Source organism: Cervus elaphus, chromosome 28, assembly GCF_910594005.1.
Source record: "Cervus elaphus chromosome 28, mCerEla1.1, whole genome shotgun sequence".
NCBI classification, from domain to species: Eukaryota; Metazoa; Chordata; class Mammalia; order Artiodactyla; family Cervidae; genus Cervus; species Cervus elaphus.
Window position 1 is genome coordinate 4,072,981 of NC_057842.1, and position 12,391 is coordinate 4,085,371.

Genomic DNA, 12,391 nt, shown 5'->3' on the forward strand with positions numbered 1-12,391 from the left:
AACCACACTCTTGGAAATGTCGCTTCAGTATTTTAATCACTATGGTGTTAACTCTGCCCATGATACATCGCCAATACTTTCAGTGGGCCATTAAATAATTTACATTTGTCAAATGCCTTTTACCATATAAAAGTTTTAAATTTTTATGAAACTAAAGGGCATTATTTCCTCAAGGTCTTTGATTTTTCCTGACTTAGATGGAGTCAAAAGTTTCCAAGGCAGGCAATTTCTTTAAAATGAAGACAATTTGATTTTGGTTCTTCTAAAACCTTGCCTGACCCAAATCTCTTTATTGAAAGCACTTACTTTATTTATAGAGTATATGTTTATTAAAAAGTTGAATAACTATGCAAGCACAGTTTCTAAGTAGACGCTCTAATAAATCCTAAAATGCGTCTGTACACTGACTAAGAAAAAAATTGATCCCTAAAATCGCTCCAATCTACGCTCAATGAAAACAGCAAACAAAAGGCCTCAATGTTAGTAGAAAACCAAGTTCTTCGGAGCAGGTAAAACTCCGGTTTACTTCTAGAAAGCAGAGGAGAAAGTTTTCAGATTATAAGTGACAGAGCTGCCCTTGTGTAATAGAACAATGGTGATAAGGCTTTACTTCTTAATGGGTCTCAGTTAGGAAGAGAGTGAAAGAGTTCTGAAAACGAACAAAAAGGAAAGCTTTAGCTTTGACGCAAACAATTATATCAATCCTTAACCAAACCGAAAGTTGATTTTTAGAACGCTGCCTAACCTTTCATGATCCGTGACAACACGTCAAATGAGCAGAGGTACAAAGGACGCGTGCGATTTCCAAATGCCACGCTCGAGCCAACAGCAGTTGCCCGCATGCGTCGTGTGAACGCGCGACTAAAGAAGCCTGTGGGGAGCAGGAGCGTTTATGTGCATCCAAGGCATTCTCCAGTCTCCTGTGGGTTGCTCGCTGAATCACGCCCGTCCTGCTCGAGAGCGCCCGCTCCGGCTCACCCGCGGTCAGGGCCGCGGAGCCAGCAGAACCATTGTCTCGCGATGGGGGTCTCGGGGCGCGGTGCCCGGGAAAACCGCAGGCAGAGCGAACTGTGGTCTGACTCTCAGCAAAAGGAGCCCGGGCCGGGACTGCGGCTCGGTGCCGGCCCCGCGGGCACTGCGTGCTGAGCCGAGGCCAGCTTCAGGCCTGCTCCGGTGACGAGGCTGTCCTCATCCCTCTGGGGTTTTAGTGAGGCGGTTGAGCGTCTCCTCCCGCTCCCGGCCTCCGCTCCAGCTCCCAGTCTCCCTCCCGCGCCCTTCCCGGACCTCTCCGCCCAACCCCTGCCGGCCAGCGCTCCGACAGCGGCCGCCACCATTCACCAACCGGCTCACGCCGGTAGCCGCCGCCGCGCCGTGACGTCCCCGGGACCGGACTTCCGCCCTTGTCGCCGGCGCTCGGCCTGGAGCCTGGCTGCGATTGGTCACCGGTGCGCGCACGTCACGCCACGTATATGACGCAAGGGCGCCGCGGCGCGCACATTGGCTGCCTGGGCTGCGGGCGGCGAGGCTGCGCGCTCTTCCCCGGGCCGCTCACTGCAGAGCCGACTCCGGTGCCGCCGCCGCCCGCGAAGCCGCCGCCGCCGCACGACGCCCGCCACCGCCCCTGCCCCGCCGCCGCCTCCGCCTCGGGACCGGCTGTATGGTTAGGCCACAATCTTCAATGAGTAGACATATTCCTGTGAGTACGCACGCCCCGCGCCGCCGCCTTTGTTAGCAGCCCGGCGCCCGCCCGCGTCCCGGCCCGAGGCCCGGCGGCGGGCGGGGCGCCCGGCGGCACAGAAGCCGCTTTGTGACTGCCGCCGGCCCTGACGTCCGGCGGGCCGGTCGGCGCCCCAGGCCCCTTTGTTTGCCGCGGGGCCCGGCAGCGGGGACGTGGCCCGGGCGGGGCGCGGGCTGCGCGTCAGTGCTGCGGGCGCGCCCCCGGACCCGGCGGGCGGGCGAAGCGGCGCTCGCGGACCGGGCCGGGACTCCGGCGCGGGCCGGCGGGACTCGGCCTGTGCGGCCATCCTGCGCTCCGCGGCCGCGACCGGCGCTCGGACAAAATGGCCTCGGCGCCGGCGCCGGACTGAAGGCGCGGCGCGGACCCGTGATCCAGGCCGCGCGGCCCCGCCAGGTGAGCCGCCCGCCCCGCCCGTGCGGCGGGAGCAAGTCCGGGCTTGTCGCCGCCCCGAAGCGGGGCGGGCCGGCCGGAGAGGAGCGGCCAGCCTTAGAGCCTTGGGAGCGGCTGGCACGCTCCGCTCCGGCCTCGAGCGACTCACGGCGCTGTAATCTGGGCCCTTCGGGTTGTTCTTGAAACTCGTCTTGTTGCTTCTGGTCGTCTTGTGGTACCGTGGCCAACCAGACCATAATGAGGTTGAGCTCCCGCCCGTGGAAGTCTCTAGTATTACACGAGTACAAAGGTGTTTGCACGGTGGTCTGGCACCGTTGATTTCTTGAGATTCAGATTATGAGCCTTCTTTTTTTTGGCTTTAAGGAGATCCTTGTGGGATCTTAGTTTCCCGATCAGGGGTTGAACCCTTGGCAGTGAGAGCGCAGAGCTTCCCTGGTAACTCAGCTAGTAAAGAATCCTCCTGCAACGCGTATCCTCGGTTCGATTCCTGGGTCGGGAAGATCCCCTGGAGAAGGATAGGTTACCCACTCCAGTATTTTCGGGCTTCCCTGGTGGCTCGGACTGTAAAGAATCCGCCTGCAATGTGGGAGACCTGGGTTGGGAAGTTCCCCTGGAGGTGGAGGGCATGGCAACCCACTCCGGTGTTTTTGCTTGGAGAATCCCCATGGATGGAGGAACATGGCGGGCAAGTGGTCCGTGGAGTCGCAAAGAGTCGGACACAACAGAGCGGCTAAACACACAGCACAGTGAGAGCGCATAGTCCTAACCACTTGAAGCGCTAGGAAATTCCCATCCTGTGACCCTTTTTATATGAATTTTTGTGTGATGGCAGTGAAAAAGTTGAAGACAAGAATGCTAGATCATTTTCAGGAGTAAGCAGCATTTTATACATGCATTATTCCAGGGGCATTATATAAAGTTGTGGCACAAACTCTCCAATTAACCATTTGTCAAATAGTTAGAGATGTATTGCTTTGACTCTGCAATATGACAAATTTCTGCGCAGACATTGCTGCCATTTCTTTCTGTGATTTCTCCTTAAACAGCCTACTTGGAAAAGATATGGCCAGACTCAGCAGGAACGGGAATTTTAGCTGTTAAATATGGAAATCAGTGGTGTGCAATACTGTCTCTATAAAACAGCTTTCAATTGAAAGAGGGTAGCACTTGGAAATCAGAATACTGAGATAAGAGCCCTTGACCTTAACAGCTTTGCAGATTACTTTAATTCACTGTCATTGGAAAGGTGCCAGAATAAACTGTTCATTCTAAGGAAGTAGTATAAAGATTTTATTAGGTAATTTATCCCCGAGAATACCTGTAAAGTGTTTGAGGAAGTGACTGGCTCTTAGTCCTCTTGTTAACCTGCTACTAATATTTTTTCAGTCCTGTTTACTTTCCACCACACAAGTTCCTTATAAACCACTTGGAAGAAGATTAATGTCAACATCAGTGCTTTTCCTGTATATATTCTGAAAATATCTTGTGAACATTCATATTATGTTTGATGCTAGCATAAAATTCATTTAGGTCTTTAAGGGGAACTTGGGAAAAGTATAATTGGTAACAGTTAACTTGCTTTTTGAGACCTGGGGACAAAATGTAAGGTAATTCACACCACCCCACGACCAGTTCCCCCTGACACCAGTTCCCCTTGATTACCACCCCAGGAAGTGGCAACACACACTGGTATTCTTGTCTGTAAAATCACATGGAGAGAGGAGCCTGAAGAACTAGTCAATGGGGCTGCAGAGTCAGACACAATTTAGTGACTAAACAACACTTTTCTTTGGATTGGATTTCAGTTTAAGATGGGATTAGTGAAATTTTAATTTTAAAATACAAGAGTATTGCAATTATGAACATCATTTTTATAGTTATAAATGGAAGTTCTATGTATGTGTATGTAGTGTGCTTATATTTCAACTTCCAGAGACTCAGATGAGGGGTAACTGTTAAAGGGAAACACTAAGTTAATAGGTTGTGAAGGAATGAATGGGGCAGTATATATGGTAGCATTTTGAAAACCAGTTTCGTTTCTTTTAATGTATTGACCAATATAGTGAATTTTTGTAATATGTAAAAATATTTTGGCAGTTGGAAAAATCAATATAGAAAGTTGTGCACAATAGTTTATAACAGTGTAAAGCAAATAGCCAAGGAGTAGTTAATAGAAGAATGTATATAAGGGATATTCACCAACTGTAACAGTGATACTCTTTGAGCGGTATTTGTATTGGATCAGTAATTTCAATTTAAAGTAATCTTTGCTTATTGACTTAATCTGTAGTCACCCTTGTATTTTTGTGGTTCAAGGGAAAGTTAAAAAATTAGCTTGGGCCTGAATTTGAAAAGATAGCTATGCACTTAAATACTGTAAAAACATAACATGTTCCTTTTGAATTGAAAACAGTGTTTTCTCTCTTTTAAACAGCAGTTCTGTGGTGTTCTCGGTCACACATTTATGGAGTTTCTGAAGGGCAGTGGAGATTACTGCCAGGCACAGCACGACCTCTATGCAGACAAGTGAACTGCAGAAATTCATTACTGCTCAACCAAGAAGCCCCCGTAAGACTGGTTAACCTGGACACAGAAGAGTTGAATTGAAATCCACAGAGCATTTTTTTACAAGAGTTCTGATCTGGATGGGGTAAACCTCAGTGCACTTCCTTTCTATTGCCTCAGTATTACTGGATTGAAGAATTGCTGCTTCTTGTTAAGAGGTTCATTCATTCATTACTCCCAACTTCATACTTAAAAGCACTGAGAATTTCAAGTGGAGTATATTGAAGTTGACTGCGTTTCTTTGCATCATTTCTGTATTCAATTTTTTAAATTCTTTCATATCCCTATTGAGTGTTTTTTAACTAAATTAACATGGCTCGAATGAACCGCCCAGCTCCTGTGGAAGTTACGTACAGGAACATGAGATTTCTTATTACACACAACCCAACTAATGCAACGTTAAGCAAATTTATAGAGGTAAGTTTTGATGCTTTTTAATAGCTTAAACTGATTGTAGTTTAATAGTGGAGCTTTTATATAGCAGTATTTTGAAAATTGTGAGGTGGTCGATGACTATAGCTTCAACTCCCAGAAATATCAGTCTTCTCTAGGTTAGAGGTGAATTTTATACGTTTTTGAGAAGGCCATGTACTTGAAATAGATTAGGTTTATAAGTTAATATCTAATTCTTCATGCCTCACAGTTTTCTTAATTTAAATTTATATGTGGACTGTTACCTGTGGCTGTTGCTTATAAAGTTGTTGGAAGGAGGCCCACTTTGTGTGTTTTTTACATTTTCTAAGCATAATGGCTGACAACTATAAACCAAAGTTAGTTTATGTCTTGGCCCTCTTTTGATGCTTAGGATACAATTTTCAGCTACTGATTTAATTCTGTTTCTGGTGGTTGCTAGATAGTCAAAACTGTCTCACTGCTTAACCTCTTTGAATGACAGAAAGGATTGTAATGCTGAATAATTCATTTGTATGCATATATGCATTTTATTTTATAAATATCTATAGATAATCAGAAATAAAAAATAGGCCTCCCAGATCATAGAAGTACTTTTAATTTTTATTATCATCTATGTATTTTTTAAATGCCAAGTGTTATAATTAGTAATAATACATTGAGTTTTAACACCTGTAATCTTAAATGGTGGGAGGTTTAACACTGCATTTTTGAGATTTTAGATTCTTTAAATATATTTTTAAGGCTCTAAACTATACACTATATGCTGCAAATGAGAAGAAGTTTAAAGAATTAATATATGTGAAGTCAGATGACTTTGTCATAAGTGATTCCTTTGGTTCCTCAGTGGCTTCTGATCCTCTTGTCAGTGCCTCAGCCAGCCAGTGTTGCCATGACTGTAAACAACTTCAGTATATGAAGGGTCATGGACTTTTTTTAACTTAAAATTTATTAAAAATATGTGGTTTAACATTCCTGTTCAGTACTATTTCAGTATAGTCATTTAAAGCAAAAGACTGCTTCTCTTTTAAACATATATGATTTTCTATTAACCAACAATACCTATTAGAGAGATGATCAAAATGACAAACTGTGAGCAAGAATAATATGATTATTTTACCATCCCATCCTCTAGAGCCCATTAAAAATAAGAACAAAACAAAAGAATAACATTTATATAAACCCTTTGCTGTTTCCATGTTTTTATCCAGGAACTTAAGAAGTATGGAGTTACCACAATCGTAAGAGTATGTGAAGCAACTTATGACACTACTCTTGTGGAGAAAGAAGGCATCCATGTTCTCGTAAGTGTTTAATGGTTCCTCTGTGTCTATAGTACCATGCTGCAAGTTTAAGTTGTTATAAAATTATAGTCTTAGTTTCCAAATAAAGGTGAAAGCTGACCAGAGATTTGAAGTAATAAAAGATTTTCGTAAAGATTCAGCATTTATTTGCATTTCATTGACTGTGGGGTTTCATAAAGAAGCACTTATTAAAGATAAAATGCTTTTGGAAACATTTCGGTATTAGAATTTTAGAATTATTAGTGTGGTATTTATATTAAAAATCTAAAATGTATATTCTTTTGTCTTAGGATTGGCCTTTTGATGATGGCGCACCACCATCTAACCAAATTGTTGATGATTGGTTAAGTCTTGTGAAGATTAAGTTTCGTGAAGACCCTGGTTGTTGTATTGCTGTTCATTGTGTTGCAGGCCTTGGCAGGTAAGAGAATTTCTTAAACTCATTTAATGATGTCAATCTTAATTCTCAGTGAAAGCTTCATTTTTGACTCCTGTAAAGACACTCACGAGTTTGTGAATCAATTTGCTTTGTTGGCTTACTGAAAATAGGTGAGTGTAACAGAGTAACTATTCCAGTACATTTGAAACTGACAAGTGCTATTGCTAAAATTTATACTTGCTTCTGTGGGCAGAATTGCTTAATTATGTGTTCTAAGCTGTACCTACAGTCACTGTCCAAGCTTACTGGGAAAATCACTAAGATGGTTTTGCATTGAATGTGGTATATTTTTGCATCCTGATGCAGTAGGAACTCATTACCCAGTAGTGCCAAAATACATGTGTCCATATTATTACCAATGCCCTCGGCCCCTGCTGCCCCCAGAAAGTCCTAGTGGAGGAGGGTGAAATGAAACAGCATGGCCCTGCAGAGGTCGGCATGCAGCTGTGTCTCAGTCTAATTGATCATGAAACAAAGCAAATTTTTCTAGAAGATCTTTAAGTGGAAAGTATTTTTCACTGCTAGGAACTTAAGAAAATATTGTCAGCATTTATCAAGATACTGCTCTCCAGTAATGTAAGTTTTAATTTCTAGACTTATTTGTGTTAGTTTATGTAGTTACTAGTTTTCTTTTTGGTTATAGATGAAAACCTGGATTTGATGTGAAAGTGATATTTTATTAATGTCCAATGTTTTCTATAAATACTAAAAGGAAGTGTGGCATAAATAAATAGTGGCTTTGGATTGGGGAATGTTTGGAGTATTGAATTTTCCAGGATTTGACTTTGAAAAATAATATATCAAAAATTCTTCCTAGAGCTCCAGTGCTTGTTGCCCTAGCATTAATTGAAGGTGGAATGAAATATGAAGATGCAGTACAGTTCATAAGACAGTATGTATTTAATAAGTTCTTTTCATTTGCACTTTTTATTTCCTCATTGAATGTTGATGAATTTAAATATATTAATACTATGAGAGCAATTTGTTTCTAAGAGCCTATTTGGCCATTTTGTTCATTCTTGAGATAGTATTAACACCAGGAAATACCTTTCCCGTTCATATAGATGTTCATATTATAAAAATTCTAATCCAGTAATCTGTGAATTACTGATTTACTTTAAATTCTTGATGAGGTGGTTTATTTGCCTTTTTATTGAGGTGTAATTTATATAGAGTAAAATGCATAGATCTCAGAGATAGATGAATTGACCATAACAGCCAAATAAAATAGCTACTCAATGCAGTGTAGAGAATATTTTGGTGATTCTAGAAAATGCCCTCATGCTCTTTGTAGTCACCTTCGCAGCCACCAGAGGCAATCTCTTTCAGCCGCCTATTACAGTAAACTAGTTTTGCCTTTTCTTGGACTTTATATGAATGGATTCTTAAGTTTTGACTATTTTAATCACCACCACCCCAAACATTTAGAAAATTAACTTTTTACAGCTCTTTTCCCCTTTACACATGTTGCCAGTCCATGTTTCTCCATTAAGTCACAATTTAATAATCAGAAGGTAAATTGCTACAAAAAAGGTGATAATTGCCTTCTATGGAACAGTAAATGTTAATATGCTCAAGGACTTTGCTTTAATTACTTCCTTTGTTTTCCTCTAGAAAGCGACGAGGAGCTTTTAACAGCAAGCAACTTTTGTATTTGGAGAAGTATCGTCCTAAAATGCGGCTGCGCTTCAAAGACTCCAATGGGCATAGAAACAACTGTTGCGTTCAGTAAAACCAGGGTGCATGATGCCATTGCTTGGAAGTGGAACCTGAGACACGATGGAATTTGTCATACATAGCAGATAGCCCAGTTGACTTGGTGAATAAGTCTGATGAAGCTTCCATAGGAGTGTTGAAAAGCAGTTTTACCAGGCCACAGGCCTGGCAGAATTGCAGTCTCTGTTCAGGTTATGATCAACCTATTTGAATACTAGTAAAGAATTCTTGCTGTTCAGCATTAATATGTGCTTATAATTTGTACCAGTTGACCTTTCCTGAAATCATGCAGTATTGAGTCATGTCATTAAATCTGTTTCCATGCCAGAATCTTACCAATACGTAAGAAATTTAGAAAGACTAGGTGCCAAAATACCCAGCACAATACTTGTATATTTTTAGTATCATATAGAACAAATCCCAGGAACTATGAACACTCTGGACCTTATGTGGTTTATTCCTTGCATCATTTCAAACATAGTAGGGCCTATGAGGTTTGTTTGCTCACAATATGTTTACATCTCCCACATTCATACCAGTATGCATCAGATTTGCTCCCTTTTTAATTAACCAAGTCTTACAGTGATTATTTAATATCTTTCTATAAATCTCATTTTATGTTGTAGAAGGCCTCCATTTTGAAAATCTACATTGTACAGAAGCACATGTCTTTAATGTCTCCAGACAAAAGCCTTACAGTTCATTTTAATGTTTGCACTTTGGGGTGCAACTTAACAGGGAGGGCCTGAAAAAAGAATGGGAGGGGGCTATTAAGTATTTTTAGTAAAATGTTGCCTTTGTCTTGTGCAGAACATGTAGAATATGCGCTTTAATTTAGTAAATATTTTTTTAAAAGGTAGAAATACTTTGTTACTGTAACTAAAATAATTCTTAATCAAAATTTCTGAAATTCTTGTAATTTTTTTTCATACTTACTGAAGTTGTTTACCGACTTAGTTTTGTTTGAAGTGTGATTCCCAGCCTCTCGGAAAAAAAAAAGTGGGTTTCTGCTAATGAATTGAGCAGACATTTAATATTTTATATACCTTTTGAGCTGTGTAACTTAATATTTGGATACTTGACAATTTGTTTTATTATGTAATTGATAAAATGGTGATGTGTATTAACGTTAGCTCAACCATATATTTATACTGTCCGGGAACAAGTGGTTATAGTTCTGTGGGAGAAATAATTTGTCAGTGTTCACCAGCTTGTAAGAATCTAGTGCAAGAGCTTAAACATTAAATAAATGATGATATGCGTTTATCGTCACTGAAGTTGTTTTGCTTCTCATTAACTTACTTTGTAGGACACCATGTGAAAGAATTACTCTTAGTGCCATTTGAAGTGTGGATTTTGTTTAACAAATGAAGGATTAAACGAAGTTGACATGATAAGTTCCTTGCAGACACAATTAGGGAACTTTAATGAAAGTGCTTTCCATTATACACTTTTTAAGGTTTAGATAACTTTGGACCAATGACCCAATTCTGTACTGAGGAGAAACGAGTAGAGGAAGGCCATGATTTGAAGCGCAGTTCCATCAACCAAGTGGTTTTGTGCAGCTTACCTTCTGGGCATTTGTTCTCATTGCGTATCAATAATTGCATACCTTTTTAAGTTTTGAGTTAAGTCTAACTTTTGGAACGTGAGGTGTTAGTTTCAGCCATCTGAAAAGCTTTTGTATATAGTTCAGTGTTAATCTGAAAGAGACATGTCTGATTTTTTTTTTTTTAATAAAACTGTAGAAGCCTCAAAATTTGAGTGAGCAACAATGCTTCACCTTATGTTTTAAAGAATTTGATTCCATCTCTTCATATACCAATTTAGCATTTAATATACTCCATTCTTGAAACTTGGAGCCAAAACAAAAGGGGGTCCTGGGGGCCATTGCTTCTTTAAATCTTCAATCTTTAGTGACTGTGGCTAGTAACTTGACCTGGGTGGTTTTGTTTTGCAGCCTGCTCTTGGGAAGTACGATTGATCACTACATGATAATTAGTATTATCACACAATGCATAAAATAGCATTTGTGTTTATTGAGAAGTCCTTCATGATTAGTGAAAAACATTTTGAGTTTGAAACGTTTAGTTTTCAGTGTTGGATTGTCAGTTTACTTTGTAAACCTCATCTCTGCAGTATTCAGCATGATGAGATTTAGTTTTTAACTATTTAGTATTTTGTAAATAAGACTACAGAAATCCTCATAATATATCCTGGTAGATTCCATGTATCTAATAGTTGAAATATAAATTGAGGTCTTGAATACATGAAGTTATCAGATGGTGTTCAAAAATTCAGTATGTTGTTAATCATAAGAGAAAATACAGTCTAGTTGGAGTAGAAATAAATGTCAGGTCATTTTGCATTGCATAGAAACTTTGTTATTCCTTCTAATGCCCCCTTTTCCTAAAACAATGCTCTTATTCCCACAGCTCCATGCCTAGAAGCGTTCAACCCAGGCATGCAACCACATCTGGTCATCCCTCTTCAACCAGAGCACTTAAAAATTATATTGTGGTTCCCCAACTTAGCTTCAGAATCTTAATCTCTGGAATCTTTTTAACTGCCATTCTGTTCTTCTTAAATACTATTTGATAAGCATTTAAGAGTATCATGGAGAAAATGAAAGACAGTGGTGTCAGGTTTTGGTCACTAAAATGAGCACCCCAAATTGTCAAATTTTGACTGTCCCAGTCCTTAGAATGCTTTCTGTTGGAGTTTAAAGCCATGTAGTTTCAAAGGAAAGGGAAAGCATGAGTAATGCTTTTTTTTTCATGTGTAGACAAACTCTTTTAAAGTATAGTTTTGAAGAAACAGTAGTGTTTTCAGTATATGTTTACATATTCCCTGATTCCTTGAGTAAATTGTGTGTGTTCCTTGAGTAAGGTGTGTGTGTGTGTGTGTGTATACACCACCCTACACCTGAGTTGAATATGTTAGAGACAAGTTTAAAAAGTGGGGGCTTCACTGGCAGTCCAATGGTTAAGACTCCATACTCCAAATGGTAGGGGGCAAGGGTTTGATCCCTGGTCAGAAAACAGATCCTGCATGCCATGGAGTCAAAAAAGTGTCTGACACAGTGTTTCTGCATTATGTTTGGGGTAACTAGCCTAGGAAAGGAAAGGAAAAAATACATATTTACCTTCAATGGATTAGGCCAGTTGTATGCATTAAATTGTGAATGGAAGATTTAGTAATTACACAGATTGACAAATATTGTCAAACTAATCAGTTGATTGATGTACCTTTTTTGATAGCTACCACATATTAAGGGTCTTATGAAGTTTTCATAATTTGATTACCTTATAACCCTATGTTGGTTTTCACAAACTTGACACATTAAGGGATATGAGCCTCTAGTTAGGTGACTAGCTGATACGTGGTAAAAAAAAAAAAAAACTCAAGGAATGAGATCTGTGTGACTATCCACTATACCACAAAAGTATGACTATACATGTATGCTTGGCCATTTTTCTGTTACCAGTTGTTAAAGAATTTTATATGACTTTTGAATTACAGAATTTTGTTTTCTGTCAAACATCAACATAAGGATAATTGCTTAACAGAATTTTGTTTTCTGTCAAACATCAACATAAATCAGCCATAGTATACGACTTCTTAAACTCTTGCCTGTGGAACTCATTTTGTTTAAGAACCAAGTGTTCTTCGTAAATGCTGTGATTTTGTAAATTTCTTTATTTAGATTGAAACCTTTTTTACTTTTGCAGGAAAAAAGCTTTTTTAATTAAGTCAGGATAGTAGAGGAGCCTGGCAGGCTATAGTCCATGGGGTCCCAAAGAGTCAGACACCACTGAGTGACTTTCA

General features: G+C 40.4%; 1 protein-coding gene across 3 annotated transcripts; it reads left to right on the forward strand.

Annotated features, from left to right (window-relative positions):
• Positions 1–1,515: 1,515 nt before the first annotated feature.
• On the forward strand, positions 1,516–9,835 carry PTP4A1 (protein tyrosine phosphatase 4A1). 3 transcript variants are annotated; one of them, XM_043890179.1, is made up of 6 exons: positions 1,516–1,696; positions 4,563–5,110; positions 6,316–6,408; positions 6,699–6,829; positions 7,665–7,739; positions 8,462–9,835. In XM_043890179.1, exons 2-6 carry the CDS (start codon positions 5,006–5,008, stop codon positions 8,577–8,579), a joined length of 522 nt encoding a protein of 173 aa, XP_043746114.1. In that variant the 5' UTR covers positions 1,516–1,696; positions 4,563–5,005; the 3' UTR covers positions 8,580–9,835. The 3 variants fall into 3 exon arrangements, with proteins under 3 accessions (XP_043746114.1, XP_043746116.1, XP_043746115.1); XM_043890181.1 differs by having other exon boundaries at positions 1,547–1,696; positions 4,566–5,110; XM_043890180.1 differs by lacking the exon at positions 1,516–1,696 and adding an exon at positions 1,993–2,131.
• Positions 9,836–12,391: the final 2,556 nt, after the last annotated feature.

Coding starts and splice junctions, on each gene's coding strand:
- PTP4A1 (XM_043890179.1), top strand. CDS start 5,006: ATGGCTCGAATGAACCGCCCAGCTCCTGTGGAAGTTACGTACAGGAAC. Junction 5,111..6,315: donor CGTTAAGCAAATTTATAGAG/GTAAGTTTTGAT, acceptor GTTTTTATCCAG/GAACTTAAGAAGTATGGAGT. Junction 6,409..6,698: donor AAGAAGGCATCCATGTTCTC/GTAAGTGTTTAA, acceptor CTTTTGTCTTAG/GATTGGCCTTTTGATGATGG.